Here is a 23896-nt window from a genome sequence, read left to right on the forward strand (position 1 = left end):
GATCCTGATGACCCTTTTTATGCCTGTCTATTCTTCGTGCCACATATGTTTAAATTGTGTATGTATCTTCAGTGTTTATACTATCCTGTCTATTACAGTAATTCTTAAGGAAAACTTACTTTATGTCCTTGAAACTTGTGTACTTCATCTGTGTGACTAGTGATGTTCAGTAGGGCAAGGAACTCCAAAACAACAGACCTAGAAATCGCAGATGGTGAAGTGTACCTGTGTTGCTGAGGCTTCAGCCACAGACCATTAGACTACCCTTATTTTGGATCTAGGAGGGCATGATGTGTTTTGCATCTCTGGAGATGACAATTTGTTTTGGATCTAGGAGGGTGTGATGTGTTTTGCATCTCTGGAGATGACAAATTCTTACTGGATCTGAGTTGAAGGCAATTGGGAGCTCTATGGTTGGAGCCAGAACTTTTAAGGAGACTTGTCTCTTCTTTCCTCCCTCTACCACTCGAGGCACCTGGAGCCAAGACTCAGATGACATTCAGGGCTTGGTCCTTCTTCTTGCAGGATGAAACTCAGTGGGCTGGAGAGGAGACTAGTCCAATTAGAGTAGCCCACTGCATCCTAACTTTGATGATCAAAAAAGCAATCATACTGCCTTACATTGTTATTTTTTCAGAAGTTATTGTTGATTCTCTAATCACCAGGCAAGAAGATACAGTGTTGCTTGAACCATCTTCTTTATTCTTCAGGGAGTGAATCCAGTATCCATCGGTGATAGAGAAAGATGTTTTATGTAAAAGCACTGACATTGTTGGCACTTAAGCATGCTGAGACTTGGTTGTCTGCATTCACCTGACATTAGGAATTTTGGATATATCCCAACTTCTCCAACACTGTGCAGTGTGATGCCCACCTAGTAATTCTTCTGTCTTTTTCAACGGTCTTAGAGGCAGAAGCATGAAACAAGCTTTGATGACATTGTAAATGTATCAATTGTTAGTGCACCACCTGTACCCAGTGCTTCTGGAGCAGAAAAGTCAGCATGACACGATGGAAATATACCATTTTACGGACCATCATAGGTGCAGAAGTTTTGCATAAGGAAATGGATATTTCGATTAAACTTTCTCCATCTTCCTGCTATTACACCATACAACTGAAGATGACTATACTAGAACAGAAATGGATTGTTACTGTTTTCAGGAACAAACTTTATCAAAACAATCCTTTGATGTTTGCACAACCAGTTAAATTGGTATTGATTGAGATGTGCTTTGCTGTTATCAGCTTACACCCTGCTATTGGTGGGTAGCTGACACTGGGATTGTCCCTGAATTTTGAATAAATATGTTTCTGAATCCCAGGGATACTGAGGAAGCATGGGCAGTTGCAGTAAGGTGAGGTTGCCTTGAAAATTGTTTGGATGCTGCTGCATCAGACACTGCAGAACTGATTATGCGTTGCTGTGTCCTGTTTTGGAAGTTAGAAGTACACTTCACTGCTTGAAGTTTGCTCTCTTTATAAACTTACAAGTGAGATTCTCACAAGCAGAAGCACATCTTGAAGTGGTTCAAGAATCCTCAAGTGCCTAAAAGCAATGGTCATTAGGGGTCCGTCTACATGATACTTCAAATCGCAGCAGTACTGCAGTTCTGAAATAAGTCCTCTGATCTTGTGTATTGATTTTATTCCCAGGGTGGTTTTAGACATATGAATGACATCTTTAGAGAGAAAGCTAAGAGAAGCTTTGGCACTTGGGATAAAAGGGTAGGATGCAATGAGTGGGACTACACTGCTGTGAAGTTTTCCAGGACAAATGAAAAGTACATGTGCCAACAGAAAGCTTTAAAACTGTCAAGAGCTCCCAGCTTATTCTGAAGTACTTCTCATGCTATGTGAAAGGTCCAAATGCTCTGTGCGACTTTATATTTAATAATGACCACCAGATGTCTGCTTGCTCTGACTTTCAGCTGCTCCTTTATTTCTCCCAAGCTTTCACTTCTGTCCTCTTCATGAGCCCTATTTCTTTTACTGTTCCTCCTTTATGAACAACATCTTTCTTATAACCTTATTAAAATTATTCCTCCTTTCCTACTGCTGCATTTTGCAGTAGTGACAACAATTGCATTGACTTCTCAGAATATTGAGCAAGGGGCAACCTCAAGCTTGACAGCATGTGCTCTGGAAGGCCCAGAAGCATCTCCAACTGATGCACCACCCTGTTGCTAATGTCAAACCTGCTGCCGAGTGGGAAAGGACTGACATGCAGTGCTGCATTCATTTCAAGTAGATGAAGACCATGTTCTTGATGAAATAGGAAAGCCGTGCTTCAGAGATGGCACAGTGCATGTGCCACTACCACAGAGATCTTGAACAGATCTTCAGGCGAGGGAAGAGCACTCCACCAACCGCACTGCTCATGGCGACATCCACGCCCTTAGTCTCAGGACCAACATTCCTGGAGAAAAGTCCAGGGAAAAATGTGCCTACAGTGCTGCACACATCTACATCCCTGCAGCCTCCAGAGGACCCCTGTGAGACAGCATGCAGGGACATCACCTCTCTGCCACAACAGGCAATGGGAACTGAGAAATCAGTTGTCCAGATGCCCACCTGAGTAAGTGCGCGTACTGCTTTCCTGTACATGTGTACAGCATGGGACTGTGTTTAGGAGGTTTCTGGTAGAATTAGAGCACTGGTCGCAGAGTTGTGGAAAGGTGGTGCAAGACTCTGGATTGACTGTGAGAGCTGCTATGCCTTGAGACCCGATTCCCCAGGGACTGTGAACTGTGAGGGAAGTTCTGTGGAGGAACAAGCTCCATCAGAGACCACCTGCCCGGTCCCAGCTCTGCCTGCGTGCCAGGCGCAGTCCTGGAAACTGCATAAGTCGTGGACTTGATAAGTCGTGCCTTGATAGCACAGCCCACCTAGACTTCTGCACAAAACCCCAGGCACACTGTTTCTTCCTCTTCTCAAATGCAGTGTGTAAAGGACCTACCCAGTGGTGGTAGTGGTACTGGTACTTCTGGCCACATGTCAGATCCTGTCCCTGCCCTGCAATCAGTTGCTTGTACAACAATTACCATTCAGGATGATACCATTTCTTTGAAATTAGGGGTTAAAGTATTGGTTGTTGACAATATCTTATCTCTTCCTCTGCCCCAAGTCACACTCAAGAAAGGTGGTAAAGTGAAGGGAGCTGCAGGCTGTGGTAAGGCATAGTTGAATTAGCCATGTTTACCCAAAACAAATGGTTTGAATGCAACAAGGGAGTGTGGGGAGCACACAAGTGTGGAGGAGGGGAAAACTGAGGACAGAGGGAAGTAGTGGGAATCTGTTCCTTTTTTATCATTGCATAACATTTGCCAGATTGAAAGACTTTGATGTCCAGTGGCATTCCTCCCATCCCACTCCAAGCACTCCAGAATGCTCAGTGAGTTGATGACTGTCTTCAGTGAAGGAGCAAAGTCCTGACACAAGTGCGGTGCTGGATGCCCCACCTATGACAAAGAGAGCAGACAGCTTTGCATACAGGTACTGAAGAAGCTGTGCTCAGCATTTCAGTCTCAAAGATGTCCTCAAAGGTGATTCAGACTGAAAGTGATGCCCTGAATTTGGAAGGTATTGGAAACATTTGCACAGTGTCTGTCCGACATAGCCCAGTGTCTTTCAGATGACCAAATGTAGATTGCGGTTCCATTATGCATTCCGTAAAAGCACAATTAAATTAGGCCTGTGCTGCACCATTGTCAGAGTGTACCTTATGGTACCTTATGTGGGGCGGAAGGGTATGCAGTATCTCTCATGACGCTCATTGGCGTTGAGGACATCATGGATGATCCTGTCCATTCTTGGCAAGAGGGCACTGGCATATGTTTTGGTTCTGTGACCAGAGATAGGGAAGACAAGGGATATAGAAACTTCACAATGGAGTCTACTGGCGATGTGCGAACAGACATGCTGCTGTCATGTGTATGAAGCAGATGAAAGGGACAGCATGACATTTCCTAGAAGAGAAGTCTCTTCAGTCAAGGGAGCAAAGATCTGTAGGACAGCTTTCCATCAGAAAACTTGGAGTTGCATTTTTGGTCCAGTGAAGAAGGCTAAGTCTAGTCTAGTATAAACCTCAAAGAACATCAAATGGAAGAGATTGGCATTAAATGGCTTGATCTACTAATCTGCTCTAATTCACCTCACTACTTGATATGTAAACAAAGTCTGTGACACTGTATACGCTTACATTCATGTTTCGTGTTAATATTTCACATGGTACGGAGTTTATTTTTACCAGGGCAGGTAGTAGGAAGAAGACTGATAATCTCTCATAGAGCAGCAGATTGTGCCTACGTGACACCTCTGTATGCTGCTTTGTACAGAATCCTGTTGTGTGTCATCTTTGTAACAGAAAAATGTAAAATAAGAAACAAAATGTGATGTTGAAAAGCAAAGCAGATCTTGAGGTCTTAAAAATGTGATTTGGAATGTGTTCTTGTCTTTGTGGTTAACTTTTAACTTTGTGGTTAACTTTTAAAAATATTAACTTTTTCTTTGGTTCATGGAAAGACTGTGGGTAGTGTGTTAAGTTGTTCTATGAAATAGAAAATGAGATTTTGTCAGAATGTTTTTCTTCCACATCATTTTGTGATCTGTAGGATCTGAGGCAAATAACTTTACTTTTTAGCTTCCAGACATTGGATTGATTTTTCAATAGTCTCAGAAAAGCAGGTTTGCAAAACAAGTATTTTTTATTAAATATTAACGTACACAAAGTGATAACAGCAAGCACGAGGGTTTTTTCCCCTAAACGGCTAAGACAGAGAAGCTCACATGCCTTAATGCTCCCAGCCAATGATTGCAGCAGCTGGAGAAAACTTAAACAAATGGTTATTCTTAATTTGAATCTCAATGTACCTTCTGTCCAGATAAATTTTACTGACTTGCTTAGTTTCAGTGTTCGGCATGAAAGCTTGCAATGAAGGCGTTATTGAAATACATGATGCAGAGAATATCTACAGTGCAACTATGGCAATAAAAATCAGCCATTCGTTTGAGTATTGCTTATGCTTAGCTCTTTTTTGAAGAGTCTCTGATGTGCTGATCTGGTGGAATCCGCTTGCTTCTGTGAATTTACAAACCAGCTCACGATGGAACTTCTGAAAGCTTTTGAGTCAATGACAAGTGTCAGCTTGCTGATTGCAGGAGTGACGCTTGGTTCTTAGTGCACGTACAAGTTCTGAAGGACATTAGGAAGCAAGGTTATTTCTAGGACATTGCAAATTAAAAGTAATCAAGTAGTTTTAAAAAAGGAGGAACGCATTTGTTCAAAAGCTGTAGGGCAAAATCCTAGGAAAAAAAGAAAAGGCAGAATTCAAGAGGAACAGGTAAGTGAAAGAGTATGTTAAACTCATGAGGTAGACTGTTTTGCAGGAAGGATTCCCTAGTAATTAAATGTATATTTATGTGGAAAAGGGAGTACATTAAATTTACTGCAGTTCATGTGTTCAAATACGTACATTGTGTGGATGGATAAAAATGTCCAGAAGAACTATACTTGTGTACTTGAACTTGCAAATAACTCCAGATGCAGAGGTGGATTTGTGATATTTTGTCGTACATGTGTGCATACTGTACAGCTCTCCTATACCTTTTGCTCGTCCCAGAGGTCATGCTTGCCAGATTTTACCTGTGTGATGTTCATTTTTGTAGGGCAAGCATGGACACATCTGTGAGAACTCCTAAAGGTTCACTAAATAATTTGGGGATTGGTTTTAATATCTTGAGTTAAGTCATGTAGGCTCTCTAGCTACTTATGAAAGAAAGAGATCGTCACAATGTTCTTTCTATTGCATATAAAAAGATCATTTTTCCCATGAAGAAAAGAAACAATCTGGACACTCTTTTCTGCATTATTGTGGTGGCAGAAGAGACCACTGTGAACAAGAGAAATAAGCTTTGGCTCTGAAAAATTAACTGAAGTATGCATGGCTTTGCATACTGAGGTATTCAGTGTGCATTTTTCACCTGCCTTTTACTGAGTAAAAGGGTGAGGAAGAACTATCTGTGTGCTACTCTTAAATCCCACAAGACTCATTTGTCCCTCTCCTGTCAGGTGGTAACAATCTTTGCTGTTACATCTTTATAGCACGTAAAGACCCTGTGAAATCTTTGGAAATTCAGTATCCTTAAGCAAAAAACCCTGTTACTTATTTTGACTTTGTTCTGTTGTCTGGAAATGAAGGCTTAAAAGGATGTGTGGATGTCACTGTAAGCTACATATAATTAAGTACTAACATGCTGCTTTTCAATCTTGAATCTACTTTCCCAGCAATGTAACTTATTTGTATAGGTAATCAGAGTTAATAAGTACGTTCAAGATTTTTGAAGCAGAAGTATACTCTAGGAAAAGAATATCTCTTCTTTGCTGATCTTATAGTTGATGATGTTTGTTCTGTTAGATAGTATGGATCAAGATGCGAGGTTAGTTTTCTGATACATGGTCTCCACACAAGCTAGAAATCTTTGCTTTCTTGCTTCACTTGGATTTACTCACACAGAATAGGTCTTCTGGGCAAAGTTAAGAGATAGATAAGCACAGCACAGAGCTGCGCCTTCTCAGGTTAGCTGCTATGTGGATCGCTAACTGCAGTGTGTGATAGTCCTCTAGTTAGGATCACTGCTGGTTTTGCGGCACATGAGATAGTAAACGGTCAACTGTTTTGATTAAAGGGTTTGTAGGCTGAATTCTTATTTGTATGTGTGGGAGCGTGGGAAATCTCAGCATATGCTGCTAAGAGCTCATCCTTGCAGTGTCGGTGTGTCACACGTGCATTCCCATATGCAGATGGGTGTTCATAAAGATAAGCCTACATGCTATGTAAGTGTACCTATATAGATAGTAATCTCTTTTTCCCCCTCATGTGCATGACTGTTTCTTATATTTCTAAGTGTATTTAATCATCCACAGTTTTCAGTTGATTTATTCAACTGTTCTATCCACTAGTCAAAAAGTATTGGTTTGATTTTTATTTTTTTTTAACCTTATTTTAGAATCCTACTGTATGAATAATAGGGTCTTCTTTTAAGTTCCTTTGCTTTTTAATCAAGAAATTTCGGAGGCAGTGAACACATAACATGTCTGTTCGGAGAGTATCAACACTGAATGTGTGACTTCAGCTGAAATTTGTAGAAGAAAGAAATTGAGCTCTTTTCTAGGCTGATTTTATAACTTGCACAATTTACCTAATGATGGATACTTTTCAAAACTCATCTCCATCTTTATTTCATCTGCAGATGCTCAGTATAGTTCTGGTATGCAATTTTGGGGGCTTCAGTGGTTACAGGATCTCTACAAAAAAATGAAACAGAGAACTCCGGTTATAAATGTCTTTCACTAGAAAAATAGAAATTAAATAGTAAAAAAAAAAATAGAAAGAAATAGTATTTATTCCTTTTCAAGTTCAGTGCAATTACAAGAGTTCTATTCTCTAGTTTGTCTGAAAAAAACCTAGTCATTTCCCACTAAATTAATAGAATTTTAAGGTTGGAGACCACCGTGGTTGACTTCTGTGATATTCTGAATAACAAGGAGCAAAAACTTCACCTGGTAGCAGAAATGCACATTTGTAGAGTCAAATATCATATTAACTTGAGCGTTAAATTACTATAGTCTAATTAATGTTTAAACATTTAATAGATGTTAATTAGGTTCTTCATTCCAAAGGGATTAACTCATCACCACCACACTAGTTAAGTAGAAGAGGAAAGCAGTGTGAGAAAAATGGCAGTTTCTCAGAGATAAGGAAAAGATTTTGATAGTTTTATAGTAGCTATTTTTGACCACTGGTACACTGGGCCACATTAAAATTGTTGCATGAATTTGGCAGAAGAGAATCGCTAAAATAAATACTGCAATCAATGAAGAGGTTTTGGTTCTAGCAGGTGTAGAGTAAGACAAGAAGGAATGGGGAGGAAAGTGATGAATTCCTTCAGCAGTCTCTGCTACACAGTTGTCTTACAGTGAAGTTTTATCTCTGTGTGAATGCATGCGGATCAAGATGGTTATTATCATTATAAAGGCACCTCTGAATTTAAAATGTGTTGGTTTTGGAAAATAAAAAAAGTAAGAATCCTGTTTCTTTAACAATGAGTATTAAAGAAAAATCAGAATTAATAGCTGGTTGATGTACATGTGTGCTTTGTGATTTTTACTCTTGGTAAGAGCAAAAATAGTACATTTCCCATTTTTCTTTCTCTGAGATGGCACCAGTCGAGTCTTCAGTGTTCATGACATCAGTGTCGTCTTTTTGAGAATTAAAAATGGGAAGAAAAGGAAGGCTTCTGTACACACAAGGAGAAAAATAATGTTTACAAAGAGGAATAGTGTATAATTTTATCTCTGCTCAGAAGACTGTCTTAACAGTGAATATTCATAAATTTGCGGTCAAGTTTTTCCCAAGTGATTGCCTAATGATGGGTTTTGGGTTAGGGAGTATCGGTATGCTGTTTAGGTACGGGGAAACAACACCTCATCCCCTTTGTCTAGGAATAACCACTATTGAATATAAACTGTGCTGACTTCATACCCTCGCTTCTTAAAGTGACTTGTTTATTTTTAAATTACTTAGTAGGTGACAACTTGTCATTTTAACAATTGCCATGGAAACTACGTGCTTTCAATTTTTACTTGCTGTACACTGTTGTCAGGAATGTGAAAACAGTCATGAATTCCTCTGAATACAGCAAAGTTTTGTTTTGTTTTGTTTTTTAATAATCTGTCCTGGATTGTTTTTCTCCAAGGCATGACAAACTTTAGCTATAAATAAGCTACTTGAAATCTCACAGCCCACTCTGGGTTCCTCTTGCTGATGGGATCGCGAGCTGTAAGCAACAGAGCAGCATGAAGAGAAAGTCTAACTACTACCTGTGATCCTGGGATGTCAGGAAAAAGGCAGCATTGTAGTTCCAGTCCTTGGGACTTTGAATTGGAGCTAGGGTAAGGAAGAAGATGCCCACACTTGCCAAAGAGCCATGCGTTAAGGATGTCATTTGAGTGGTCTGGGACAGAAAAGGAGGTGTTGTCCCACACAGACCTGTAGGAGGACATTGCTGTGCACGTGGACCCTTCCTCACAACGCTCACTGGGGTCCCTCCAATCCGCAACAAATCTGCAGGGTATGCTCCAGGGTACATGAATCTGCTGTTGCAACAAATCTGCAGGCTACGCAACAACAGCAACAGGTTTAAAATTACTGTCATTTGGCACGGTTCTTGAAGGCATCCAGCCTTTCTACAATTTTTGTAAGCCATCATCATCAGCTTATACAGCAAGCACTATCTCTGAAGTTTGCCAGTTTTGTGATCTTTCTGCCATCATCCATACTGATTGTATTTGTAGAGTGAATTCAGTAGGACGTATCATCTTAAGTCTTTAGTGGAGGTTTGGCAGCAGGATCAGCAGCAGAAAGATGAATGCCTCTATGAAAAGATTCTTTTGAGTCCTGGTATGTCAGGATTTTGTGCGTGCTTTGGCATCAGCAGGTTCTAGTGGCAATGAGTTCCATGTGTAATATTTGCTATGCAGAGAAAATTTCTTCCTCTTAATTTTGCATTTATCTTTGATTGAAGAGCCCCTTGTTGTTAGGAGTCAGACAGAAAGGGATTTGCTGGCTTCTACTGATGCATTGTTGGTTGTTTTAGCATAGGTCCTCTTATATGTCTTCTTCCTCAAGTCATCCATCCTGGTGGCTTCTGACTTTCTCCATAGGAGAACTTGATTGTTCTTACTGCCTGACTCTCCTGTTTTTTGCCAGCTCAGCCTTAAATGGTGGCACTAACTATGACTCTTCTTTCATAATCATGTACTATCCATCAACACATTCTGCCTCAGGATGTCTGCTCAGCTGGTAGACGTCTGATAAATTACATGCTAAACCTAGGTACTTCCAGAAAGATGTTCGTATCTGTCTGTCTGTCTCAGAGTCTCTTGGTAGGTTATTAAAGTATTTTCTACTTCAGTCCTCCTAGCTGATAGAAGAAATGTCTGTTTCTACTTTTCTTTTTTAAATTGGGTGAGGCAGATCACTCTCTGACTGCCTTGTTATTGTTTACTATGCTCTCAGTTCCTGCCAACCACAGATATTATTGCCACTAACTTGTAAAATAAATTTTCATCTTCAGTATTGATGCAAATACTGAATAGCAACAGGTCTTGAACTGATCCCTGCAGAAATCCAGTGGAAGCATCTCATTTGCTCATAGTCCCCAACTGACTCAGCAGTCTGTCAGCATATTCTGAATTCAATTACCCTGTGCTTTATTGTTTATATTGCTAACTTTTTAAAAATCAAAATTGCATGTGATAATAAGCCTCTTATGGCATCTTGCAGTACTTAAAATTTTTGTATAATAAATGAGAACTCTCTCTGGCCATTTTACTTGTAGTTTTTTGGGCCCTGAAACTAATTTGCACTGTCTCAGATTTGTTTTGCTGATGTCAGTTTTTGTTTATGCATTTGCTAAACTGTGAACAGCTGCCAAGGCACCAGGGAAGTTTTTCTGCAGAATCAGTAACAATGTTTTACAGCTAGGACAGGGTGGTGGTTTGTTTTTTTTTTTTTTCCTAAATGAATATTTTAACTGTCGCCTTATTCTTTGGGTCTTATTTCCTGTCGGCTGTCAGGTGATTTTTCTGTTCCTTTCCTTCCACTGGTTGTGTTTTGTTTGTTTTTTCTCTTGGATCTGAGAATGCTACTTTTCCAGACCAAAGATGCTGTAGCTTACCTGTGACATATAAATATCAACCTCTCAGAGCCCTGCACACCTACTCACGCACTCCTGAAGGTTTAGCTGCTGGTGTTGAAGATGGGCTCAGGCTGAGGCTCAGGCTCAAGCTTGCTGGAGGTGTGAGGCGCAGGCATGGCTGCGATGTAGCTTGGGCAGGGACCAAGGGTGAGGACCTGAGTGTAAATCATCTCCCAAGGAAGAGGAGGCTCCTTTCAACTCCTCTCACAGCTCTGCTGTTTTGCTAGCGGTCTGATCCACGGTTACGCGGCTGCACCATTGCAAACCTGGCCTTGAGCACCGGCAGCCAAGCCCCGAGGAGAGAGTGGTTGTGCACAGGGCCAGACACAGCCCTGTTGTGGGCTCTGGACATTTCCCTTTGGTTAAAAATAACAGCCTGTGTTATTACTGGCAGACTAACCAATTTCAGATTGCTCCACAGCTAAGTTTTTTGATGTCCAAGATGATTGATACTAGTTCAATTACATAATTAGTTCATGAGAAGTTTAGGGAAATTTGGAATTTTTCAGAGTCTGAGACCATTTGTTTTAGCATTAGTGGTGTGGGCTTGAACTCCTAACCAGATGGTTACAGATCTGCAGATACAGTGGACATTAAAGGGAGATGACATCAACTTGAATAAATAAGTTAATGAATAAATATTGACGAACACATGAAAGTTGTGATGAAGAAGTCTGCAAGGATGATGCTTAAAGATGGTCTGGTGAAAGGTTTTTCTTTGGGAACTGTGCATTCTCTGACAGAAAAAAGGACATAACTTACCTTTTCAGCAAGCAAATAGCATTCTTTTGAATTTCTTTTTGGTAATTTAGGATAGGCTATTAGTAACAAGAGGGATTTTGGTGTTGGTGATACTCCCTACTACTTGGGCTGGGAACTGTCTTTTGTTTATTTTCTCTCCATTTGCTTTTCATCACCTGCTCCATCCTTTAAAAAAAAAAAAAAGCAGCTTTTCAATTGTACATCCTGTTTTATTTTGGTGTTTTTTTTCCTGTTATGCTGATCCTCTGCTCCAGCACTCATCTCACCAGCAGTATCTCACCATAGGGCTGCAAAGTCAATGGTACGTATCCAACCTCAGCTGTCCTCTGTTTTTTAAATCTGCGAAATGGTTCATCAGTGCTCTTACCAGTGTTCAGGCACCACGGGATGCAGAGCAAGCCTGGGGAAGACTGCAGTGGGGAGGGCAGGTGGGAGAGAGAGGAAGGGATAAATTCCGGTGAGCCTGCATCACAGCCAGCATGCTACTTTTTGGGTTGGGATGGGGCAACTAACTTGCTTAGAGTGTGTTTTCATAAAGGTATTTACTGTTTCACTAGTGCCTCATTATCAGAATAAAAATACTGAATTTAGCAAATTCTTCAAGGTATTCAAATGCCTCTTCCTTTTGCATCTTGGTAAAATGAAAAAGTATTAGAGTTTTGTATGCTGTTTTTTTTCCACTGGACCTATTAATCTGTCTGTTCCAAATTTGCATTTACACAAGGATTGTGAAGGTATGAATTTGTCTTGTAACTGGTGAACTGCTGTAGAGATGGTGACATTTCAGTAGTGAAACTTTCTCTGTGTTTGTGGTTCTTGCATAAAGCATTGGCAAATCTGTGTTTGCGGTATGAAGTGTATGTCTCTCCTAACCTGTGTGCTCTGTCAAAGTTCATCTTCCAAGTGTGACCTTTCTAGTAAAAAGGTTACAGCAATACCTGTAGAGCTAAAACTCATTCCGCATTAACATCATCTTTTTGTAATTTCAGAATATGTATGGAGCAGTTCAGGCACTGCGGTAATTACAAACAGTAAGGTTGTGGTTATATGATCCTGTGCCAACTGCTTTGCATATTTGCAGCACCACAGAAAAGTATTTTTGAATTTTTTTTTATTATTATTATTTACCATTGGACAATTTGTCACATCTGATTACTTCTGTTTACAGTTCTCTTGACTATGTCCCTTAGCTCAAGGCAGTGTTTAGTTTTTTAAAAAAAGCAACCACAAACCAGAGCACAGTCTGGTAGCATTCTAAACCAGAAAAGGGGTCTTCAGCTTCCTTCCAGGCTTCATGTAGGGTAGCAGCACAAATGTTCCAAGAAGCCAGTTGTAAGCAGCTAAGTAGGAATTTTTCCAGAATTAGGAGGAAGTTTCTAGGTAAGAAAAAGCTGGCATTATGTCCTGTAGGCATGTGCATGGGGATGTAGCTGCAGTGCCAGTGTGTCCGGAGACTCCTAGTTCAGTGGGAGGCTGGGTGTTCTACAGGCTGCTTCGCAGGAAGGGGAGATGCAGACATGACCCCTTCTGCTACCAGTGTAATAGCAGCTCTTTGTGGCTGTCTTCTCGTTCGCATGTCCATTTCTCCTGTTTTTTAAGTAGCAGGTAGTATGTGCTGTGTTCATGCAAGAGATTGTGCCTGAAGCTTGTGAATTTATTCCTGCAAGTGAATACGCTCACGGTAGTATTATTTTGAACAAAACCTTCTTTAAATTCTTACTTGAAATTACTTCTGTTGCTGTACTACCACTACTGTTATGTGTTGAAGCCTTGAACTGTCAAGGAATTATGAGGTATTTTTATCCTGTGACATTTTAAATTATTCTCTCCATAGGGGAAGCCTGTGGGAACGCCAGATGCTGGTGCCTATTTCCGTGTGCTAGCAGAGCATGAAGTAGCTGCCTTCTTTACTTCACCAACTGCAATTAGAGCAATCCGTCAGCAGGACCCTGAGGCAGCCTTGGGAAAGCAGTACTCTCTGAAAAGGTGAACTAAGGATACACTGGAAGCAGTTTCTTACAGAAACAGGCTGGATGAACTAAGAATAGCAGAGTGTCTGGGGCTTTGCCCACCTCTGTATAGCAGAATTTAAATGTGTTCTTGACAATTTACGTGTACGTGTATTTGCTTGTAAATTTATATTGAGAATTTGGAGGAGATGAAAGCTGTTAAAAAGATTACGGCTGTAAGGTTAAGAGCTCTTACTGAGTTAGGATTGTTCGCTCAACCTTGATTTTACTCCACTGTGCTTATACCCGGTAATACAGTCTTGGATTACATGATCCTGTACTGTTTTCCCACATGACCTCTCATTTCATTGGGTGCACAGGATCTCTAGTGTTTGTTTAATCAGCAGCTAGTCAGTGTTTAGTTTATCTCCCCATAACTTAGCTATTGTTTACGGTTATGTACTCCATGACTGAGATATTTGCTATCTCATACTGTTTTTAAGGTGTTTATCACTATACTATTAGCATGCTTCAAAATCATGACCGAGTTCATCCTTACAAATCCCCTGTGAGATGAGAGAGTAGTATTATCTGTATTTTGCAGATGGGAAGCTGAGGCACAGAGAGATTAAGGTCAAAGTCTTCTATTAGTTTTGAATATCTAGTCTGAGCCACTGAACTACCACTGTTTCAGAGTTCTTAGCATTATGTGGTTAATTATGTTATATTAATAAAATACCTCTCTCGCTGACTTACATCTGTGAATGTTTAGTACTTCTACAGACCAAGTTTCTGTATCTTATGGTAAACATTCTAAAAATGCAAAATACGTAGTTTTGGACCACATCTAATCTTGACATTGAATAATTTGCTCAGCATCAAACAAGGCCTGTGTCAGACTATAGGCAGTGTTCAGTCATAAGAACATCTTTTATCACACTTGTTGAAAGAGAAGGGGAAGGTGCAAAGCCATGTAGCTTCATTAGACCTCCACATTCTTAATTGCTCAGGAAAGTTTTATTTTTTAGTCAGGTGGATTTATTCTCTGATGAAACTCACTGAAGTTTTCATTACAAGTTCATCATTACTTTCTTCCATCTGTTTTAAGTGCTAACATCAATCCTTACCCCTCCTTGAAATCAGAAACAAGCTCGTTTGAGACCCTAATGCACTGTTCTTGTGTCATGTTTATTGACAAGAAAGTGATTCAGATGCTAGAAAATGTAATTGCTGTTCCTCAGCATTTTTTAGGCAATGACTAAAATGACTTTGTCTTTAGAGTATTCATTTAATGGAAAATTTGCTAACGTACTCTGTAAGTTGTCACGTTTTCTGGCCAAATGAGAATTCCAGATAAGAGTCTTCTTGCTGATATCTGTTGCCCTAGATGTAAAGAGGTAGTTCGTCATTCCTATTCAGTACCTAGTTAATGAGCTTCTCCATTTGTCTGCAGATTTAGTTGTCTCATAATTCACTCAGCTTTGGGCCATGTCATTCCCTGGTACGTGACTTCTCTTTGCTAAACCCTCTAGTGCAGCATTTATTGTCTAGTAGGTGCAGTTGTTAAGAAATGGAGTCCAGCAGGTGATTACAATTTCCATTCTGGGAAAATCCTTGCTTTTGGGTGTTGCTTGGCTACACTTTTCCATCCAAGGTCAAGTGAATTCTGTCTGTTTCAGTTTGAAATCAATCTTAGTTTTAGTTCATTTACTTGATCTATGATGCCTTCTTCTCTGTCATATGCTGCAGAATTTTTGAAATTAGACGTCTTTCATACCTGGGCTAAGATGTATCCTTACTTACTCTAGAGACTCCAAAACACACGTCCAGGAATGCAGTCCTGAAAGAGGTTTCCACCATGGCACATTTCATTCCTGAAAAATTCTATTAAAAAACTGATAAAGGTCAATGTCACTTTTTAAAAATCCTGTTATAAAAGACAATTATTGATAAGGTACAGAGTTGGTAGCCAATGCCAGCTTCCAGTATACAAAGAACTACTTGATTTACAGAGATAAATCGAATTTATCCCACACTGTGAGAAGAAGCTGAGCTGCAGTTGTATTCTGTGTCTCTCTTGGCTCTGTCACCCAAACCTCCAGTGCTTGGATTCTCATGACCAAAGTAAAATCTGTTCGGGGAGGAAAACAAACAAAACACATCAATGGAGAAAAATCAGAAGACCTGAAAATACTTTTTATTTATTTTACATGTTTAAGTGTCTGCAGTCTCCAGGTGCATTAAGAATTAGTAATAGTTCTTTATTTCCATGTTATGTTAAGAAGTGCAAATGAACCTTCCTTGCTGTCTTTTCAGGAAAAAAAAGCTTATTTAACATGATGGAGATAGAGTTTTTCTTTGCGAGAAAAAAACTGGTGTATGCATTCCAGAATTAAAAACATTTCAGTGGCCTTTTAATTTGGAAAAGTGCAGCTCATATTATTACCCATGTGAACACTCCTGCTTTTGGGAAATGGTTTGAAGATGTGGTTTCTTTTGTGCTTGGAGTGGCACCAAAATGTACATGCCGTATTGAACAATTTAGATTGTGTGAGGGCCATTAGGGATCTTGATCTGTCCTCTGTATCAGGTGATACTTCAGGTCTGGACTCTTGAATAGGGCCTAAAATCTTGATTGTACTGAATTTTGTGTTAGGAATGTAGGTTTTCAGAACAACAGCTTAGGACATATTTATTTAAGAGAAAGGTTTTCAGATCTTTCTTCCCCATTAACTGCATTGCAGTGATAGATGATTGCAGTAACAGGTGCATTGACATGCTTTGAATTTTTAAGTAGACTCTTAAAAAATTGTTCAGAGTGGGACATTTCTATAGCCATTGGCATCTCTCTCTTGCTATGCTCTTTGATAGGAGAAAATAATTCCATGGTTCTTATGCTTTGTTAGACTTGTGGTGCTTTGCTCTGATATCCTTTTTGATGATTTTGTGCTGTAAATTTGCCAAAGAGTTAATCCCTCTCCTTCTCGCAACATAAGGTTGTTCTTGAGCCTGCAGATTATTAAATCTGATTATTAAAGCTCGCAATTCAGAAGAGAGGAATTCTGCTTTTGGCTCAGGGGATAACATGATGTCGTAGCTTTTCCATCAAGTCTTTTAAGTTCTTGGTGTTTTAAGAGCCCTGTTTTTAAAACAAGGACACTTAACAGAATTTTTCAGTAGTTTATAAAGTTAATGAATTCGTAAATTGAATTTTTACATCATAGCTGAAATGTTGTGTTTAACATACCTGATTAAAGAACATTCTATATAATGTAAGTTAGCAATACTTAACAGAAGTGCCCTGCATGTGAACATGTCTTAAAAAACTTTTCATAAAATACGTATTTGTGATTTTTACTTATACAGTATTTTACTCTCTTCTATCAAATACTTTTATCTGTGTTAGAACTTCCAGTTAGCTATTAACTGTATTTATCAGCAATGGCTTGTGTTTTACAATAAAAAGATGCTGATTGGATTGATGGTCATTATAATCATTATCTTCTAATGTGGGAGTTGTGCTCAGAAAGCAGTTTACCAAAATGATGTTGTGTATTTATGAATGAAGTACGCTTATTTGACGTGAAAGCGGCTTATACATTTGACCCCCTGCCTTCTATTCCAACAAAGAAGCCACTCCAAGCCATCTTGGGGTGTCAGAAAGGAGGGTTGGACAAAACACTGCTCTGAAATTAAGGAACTTGAATTCTTTCATCTGCATGTTCAAGTTCCACATAGTAACATTTTTCAAGATCTTCTGACTTTCATAAGTTTGTAACTAGATATGCAGTAAGTTGATCTTCATATATCAAGGTTGTTATTACGGCTACCTCTGTGATTGTTGCTTCTACTTAGTTCACAAATAAGACCATTCTCAGGTTGTTATATTTAGCTGGTGCAGGGGTCCCTACCTTGATGATTAGAGTTCCCATTATCTTTTGCTTGTGGAAGTTTCTTTTCCTATATTCTAACTATGGATCTGTAAATGGATCTAGAAGACAATAAACTCATCCAATTTTTTTATGTCTAGGCCAAGCATCACTGTGAAACCTCTGTTCAATTTTAGGGCACATGGCTTATTGGACTTTGTGATGTTTCACCCCATGTTTTACTTATGTTGTCTCCAGATGTAGCTTTATTCTGTACATTCTCCTGCCTTGCATCTACACAGCAAGTAGGTCAGTAGTCCTTACACTGTGAGGGGCTGCCTTTTATGCTCACGGGATGTACCTATCCTCTGGAGAGGAATGGAGTGTGAATATTCAAAGGTTGCTTTTTGGTTTGGGCAGCCTTGTTATAGGATGTCTGTGGTCTCCAGATGAGAGGTCAATCTCTCGGTTCCCTCTTAGAGGTATTCCCAGTTCTATGGTCAGACGCGCTGATCTGTGCATTTCTCGTTCTCATTTCTGACACCTTTGAGTTACTTGCTCTGATTTTTCTCATAATTTCCTAGATTGCTTTCTGGATTTCATCTGCATGGAAAGATTAATCTCGTAGTTTTCTTTCTAAATTACATGCCTCTGAAGTGAAATTTGTTTCATGCCTACCACATCCAAGAATTCTCTCTTTTTGTGGCCACAAGTCCACAGGTTTTACAAAATCAATGCAGTTTGTGTCCATTGCTGAAGGACAAGAGTCAAGTACTTTGTTCAGCAGTTGTCTTCATTCTTCATGGACTGGGTGAAGACTTGAAGTGAAACAAAATGTCACTGACACTGATCTGGCTGTGGTAGAGCATGCTGCAATCCTAACAAGGGGACATTTTGGAGAAGAATTTTTAATCCCAGGGTCTGATGTTGGGCCGCATGAAGCTCCGTTCATGTCTTAATTCGGCATTCTGTTGTCTCGGAAGCTTTGAGGACTGATGCAGTACTTGGTACGGTGTCTCTGCAGTTTCTCTTGGCATGACAGGCTGTTCGTGAAATGTTTAGTCACTTGTAGTTTGAGTATACCTGTAGACTTTCACTTGAAGAAAGGAAGGTTATTTGCTAGTAAACAGAGTTCTTCTGTTGTGAAATCTGAACCTGTGTTTGCCTCTTATCTTTCCTCTCTTCCCTCAACTCTTCGAGGTTTTAAATTGCATCCCTGGGTAAAATGAAAGTGCTGTCTTTGTTGGTCATATGCCAAGTAGGGAGGATTTGGGAAAGGGAAGGCATGAGCCCGGGAAGCAAGTTCTTTGGTCAGTGGTGATAGGGAGTGTGTGTGGCAGCTCCGCATTCAGAATTCACATTATACCTCACGGCAGGATTGCATCTGGTGGAAACAAACAGGCATTGGCGTGGCTGAAGTGTTTCAGATTGCCACACCAGCCTTCCAGGGAGTTTTATGTTGTGATTTATCTGTAAAATGAAACCAGAAATGTTACATCTTTAATTTCCCTCTGGTTTAGTTTTTATTTCCCAAATAGATGATTTCTGTTTCAAAATCTTGCTTAAACGGGAAAATGTTTAAGTGTGCAGCAGAATAAGAATGTCCAAAACTTTTAGACATTCTATTCCTGTTTTCCTTTTTCTGAGATGCAGGAATATCCCTTCCAAGTTATAATGCAATGATTTAATAGCTGTGTCTATTGCTATTTTTTTAAACAGTAGCTTAACAAAGTCTCTATACTGTGGCTTAGTCGTGCGTTAGTTAGTGTTGCTTTAGGGCCTTGGATTTTGTTTCATTTTGGTTTTCATTTTGGTTTTGTTATGTAAAAAATAAACCTTACCTTTTGAGTCTCTTAAAGGTAAATTATTCTCTGAAGTTGCGTGTTGTTCTTTGCAGACTATAGAAGAAGCCTAGAGAATTAGTTCGGTATAAGTGTATTTTTTGGATAGTAAGAGCCAAGTAAGATAAATACCATGCATTGCTCTCAATAGAAATGACACTGTCGCAACACAGACTACAAACTAGGCATGTACTAATGACAAAGTATTGAATATAAATCAGCAGTTCATCTGAGTATAGTTGGCCATTCATTTTCATCTGTACATCATGAACCTGAATTAAAAGTTGTGTGTTTCTACCTGAAGACACTTATTTCTTTGGAGATGTGGGGGCAAGATGATAAATTATTCTTTAGTATCTTCTCATTAGGTGACAGTATCTGGCCAGTATCATGAGTATCTATGACTATAGGTTAGAATAGAGTAGAATAGAATAGAACATTTCAGTTGGAAGGGACCTACAATGATCACCTAGTCCAACTGCCTGACCACTTCAGGGCTGACTAAAAGTTAAGGCATGTCATTAGGGCATTGCTCAAATGCCTCTTAAACCCTGACAGGCTTGGGGCATTGACCACCCCTCTAGGAAGCCTCTTCCAGTGTTTGACCACCCTGTTGGTAAAGAAATGCTTCCTAATGTCCAGTCTAAACCTCCCCTGGAGCAGCTTTGAACCATTCCCATGTGTCCTGTCGCTGGATCCCATGGCGAAGAGATCGGCACCTCCGTCTCTCCATGTCCCCTCCTCGGGAAGCTGTAAAAAGCAATGAGATCGCCCCTCACTGTCCTTTTCTCCAAACCAGACAAGCCCAAAGTCCTCAGCTGCTCCCCACAGGACATGCCTGCCAGCTTTGTTGCCCTCTGGACGCATTGAAGGACCTTCACATCCTTCTTAAATTGTGGGACCCAGCACTGCCCACAGTACTCAACATGAGGCTGCCCCATATGCAATTTAACAGGATTTTAAATTGCTTTTTAGGAAATAAGTGCAGAAAATCTGCTGTTATGTGAATAAAGTTACTGTGCAAGCATTAGAAAGATTGAAACCTTAGCAGCATGCAGTGATGTACAGTAGAATCATAGAATCATAGAATCATAGAATCATTATGGTTGGAAGAGACCTCAAAGATCATCAAGTCCAACCGTACACCTGATGCCACCCAGTCAACTAAACCATGTCTTGAAGTGCCACATCTAGACGTTTTTTGAACGTCTCCAGGGACGATGACTCCACCACCTCCCTAGGGAGCCTGTTCCAATGCCTATGTTCTAATGCCAAGTAATGTTGAGCTTCTGACTGCTGATAGTCACATTTAAGAAAGCTACCATTGACATAGAGGACCTTATCATTCTAAACAGGGCGTGAAATGAATTTGTAATGCTTAATGAAGGACGATGAAGTGTGACTAAACATCTGATAAAAGATTCTAAAGTTGAAGTCTGTGTGTGGGTTTAATACCCAAGTATATAGCACTACCTAATTTAATGGTACAAACATGCAGATCGCATCTGTCAGGACTGCCAGGCATTGCATCTCTTCTCTGCCAGAGCTGGCTGCAGAATGTCCAGTCAAATGAGCTGAAGTCTGGTACTGCCATTAGGGACCGAAGGCTGCTGAATGTTCTTCTGATTGGCATCATCTAGTAGGTTTACTTTATTTTTTTCATTTAGGTATATGCAGCCTACCTCTCCACAGGAAAATGGCTTTATGTCACATTGTTTCCCCTAAAACTCATTTCCAAATGCCTATAAAAAGATGACTCAACAGGTCAAAAAAATACTAAAATCTGTTTAAATGGAACATTATTTACAACTTAAAACTAAGAGTTATGCTACAGGTATTTCCTTTTAGTTCTGTTTATTTCTTTACTAATTTTTCTGATACCTCTTTCTGACCCTTTTTTTTGTATTTCATTCTTATGTTTTGCCTAATGGATATCAACCTAGTTGCAGTGTGCAGAGCATTTAATTATTTTTTATTTCCATTGACAGTTGCTTGCCTCTGGTCTCCCAAGGTCTTTGTATTCAGAAAATAAAACTTCTTTTACATGATGTAGCATAAATGAATATTGCTAAGATTCTTACTGTTACTTAGTAGGAAAAAGCATACAAAGAATAAGAGTTCTCCCTCCTCTTTTCTCTTTATCTGAGACACAGACCAGAGATGTTTATTGAATTTCTTATCGTTTTCCTTTCCCTATGCAGATCAAGATATATACTTTTTTTAAAAATATATTTTTATTTAAAGGTTCAGAACGTTATTTGTAGCTGGTGAGCACTGTGATGTGGACACACTAGAATGGTCGAAAAAGGTCTTCAAGGTACCTGTGTTGGACCACTGGTGGCAAACTGGTGAGTATTTTGAAATACTGTTTGTAAAATATGGTGAGATGTTTTCAGACTTGTTTCCTGAGTCTGCAGGTAGAACTGTTTTCTGTTTCCATGAACATTTAAATAGGCAGGACCAAATGTAAAAATAAACATTCAAGCAGGAAGAATGTTTTTTGGAGGTGGTCTAAAAAAGGGACTTCAGAATATATTTAAAACACATCATTTTTAAAAGCTATATAGAAAAAAAAGGTATTTTCTGATGCTCGTGTTTAAAAAAGAAAAAAAAAATGTTTGCACCAGTATTTTTTCCAGGTGTATTTTTGTATTGTTTGCATGTGTGACTATTTTGTGACAGAAAATTTGGTATTTAGCTTTCAGGTTTAAGTTAAGTTTTTTTGTACATACATTTTGTGTAATTAAAAAAAAAATAATCTGCAGCACAGAGTAGACTCCTTGGTCTTTAATATTGTTCTGTATGGATCTCGTCCAACTCCTATTGATTATTTTGGAATGTCTCCCATTTGTTTCACGGGAGGAGAATTAGATACTTAGACTTCAGTGAAGGAATAGGAGTACCAATCTATGTGTAACTTGGCAAAAATCCCTGCTCAATTCTGGATTAAGGCTTGATCAAATGTATCTCCTTATGACTGTGGATTAATATATTTTTAAATTTCACTGTTACAAGATGAGATTCAGATTTTGCTTTTTACACACATTATTGCTATTTAAGCTAAGGAAGGGTATTACAAAAGCTTCCTCCTCCCCTCCCTTCTCCACTCCCTTCCAAGAATACCTCTTCTATTTTCTGTGCATCATTATTTTGAGATGCAGATTTTCTCTGGTCTCTCTCTCTATGGAGAAAAACATTTTGATTCCCCTGTGATGGGTCAGGTAGCAGATATATAAGATTAGAATAAAAAGTGGGAATCTCTTTAGTTCATCTATAATATTTGTTAGGTAATGAAATCAGTTGAGCAGGTTTAAAATGCATCATTTTTTAAGGTTGTGGGTTTTTTTTTTTATAATACTGAGAAAATACTTGAAGATAGTAGTGTCATTTTTTATTTATCTTGATTTACTCTACTAGTTAATTGATAAATATGAGAGACAAGACCTATATTCTGCTTACTTCTCTGTGATCCTAATATCTGTTGGCAAGAACAGGCATGAGTGCTAGAGCATGAACAATTAACTGAAAAAGGTTAAAAGATCAAATTGTGTCTTTGACTACCTACTCAACTGGCAGTAAGCAATATTATTGTATGTAATTTTGCATGTGTTTTTATCTGTCTATGTCTGTGGACATGTATATATATAATTGTCTATAACTTTGACATATATTCAGTGCAAAGGTTTAATGTTACTGCGTTCGTTCAGATGTATCTCAGGTGTCAATGAGAGATCTTAAACAAGCATGTGGATATAATTGCACTCACAGTGTGTAGAGGTAAGATGGTGTTAGAGAGACTTTTCAAAGAAGACCACGAGCCCAGCTCAGAGTACAGGGTTTTTTTTAATTATTTTTATATTCACGGCATGCTCTTAAATTAAATTGTAGCAGGACTCAATGAGCGAAGGCCATTTCAATTACAGTGTTTGAGAGCATTTAATAATTTGATTGAATAAAGACCCATTTTTATTTCCAAGTGATTTCTGTAGAAGTGTGTGCTGTTGCATGCAAGCAAGGCATTCGGTGTGAAGGAAAAAATTTGCTGAGTCAGAGAATTGAATTTCAAGGGATAAGGAGAAAAAAGGAAGGAAGAATCACAGAATCACTGAGGTTGATGAGGACCCCCTGGGGTCATCTAGTTCAACCCACCTCCTCAAGCAGGGTCAGAGAGAGTGTTGCCCAGGATCCTGTCCAGTTTTGACTATCTCTGTGAATGGGGATTTCCCAACCTCGGTGGGCAGCCTTTGCCAATATTTTACCCCCCTCATAGTAAAAACATTTTGTCTTGTGCTCAGCTGGAATATCCTGTGTTTTAGTTTGTGCCTGTTGCCTCTTGTCCTGTTAGTGGGCACCACTGAGATGTCTGGCTGCCTCTTCTTCATTCCCTCCCATCCAGTATTTATACGTACTGATAGTATCTCCCCTGAGCCTTTTCCAGACTGAACAGTCCTAGCTCTTTCAGCCTTTCCCCATATAAAAGATGTCTCTTTTCCTGGTTATTCTCCGGATTCTCTCCAGTAGCTCCATCTCTTGTACTGGGGAACCCAGAACTAGCCCCTGCAGATTTCGTCCCACCAGTGCTGAGTAGAGAGGAAGGATCATCTTCCTCAACATGCTGACAGCATTCTTCCTTTTGCAGCCCGGGGTGCTGTTGGCCGCCTTTGCTGCGAGGATGCATTGCTACCTCATGGTCATCTTGCTGCCCACCAGGATC

General features: G+C 39.5%; 1 protein-coding gene across 1 annotated transcript in view; it reads left to right on the forward strand.

Annotated features, from left to right (window-relative positions):
- The window catches only part of ACSS3 (acyl-CoA synthetase short-chain family member 3), a gene marked incomplete at its 5' end in the record, with an annotated part of 63918 nt that overhangs the window by 18949 nt on the left and 21073 nt on the right, over positions 1–23896 (forward strand). The window contains 2 exons of the mRNA XM_009695891.1: positions 13358–13509; positions 21427–21530. Of these exons, the coding sequence (XP_009694193.1) occupies positions 13358–13509; positions 21427–21530 (256 nt within the window). The remainder of the gene's footprint in view (positions 1–13357; positions 13510–21426; positions 21531–23896) is intronic.

The sequence above is a fragment of the Cariama cristata genome, unplaced genomic scaffold (assembly GCF_000690535.1).
Source record: "Cariama cristata isolate BGI_N322 unplaced genomic scaffold, ASM69053v1 scaffold2192, whole genome shotgun sequence".
Lineage (NCBI taxonomy): Eukaryota > Metazoa > Chordata > Aves > Cariamiformes > Cariamidae > Cariama > Cariama cristata.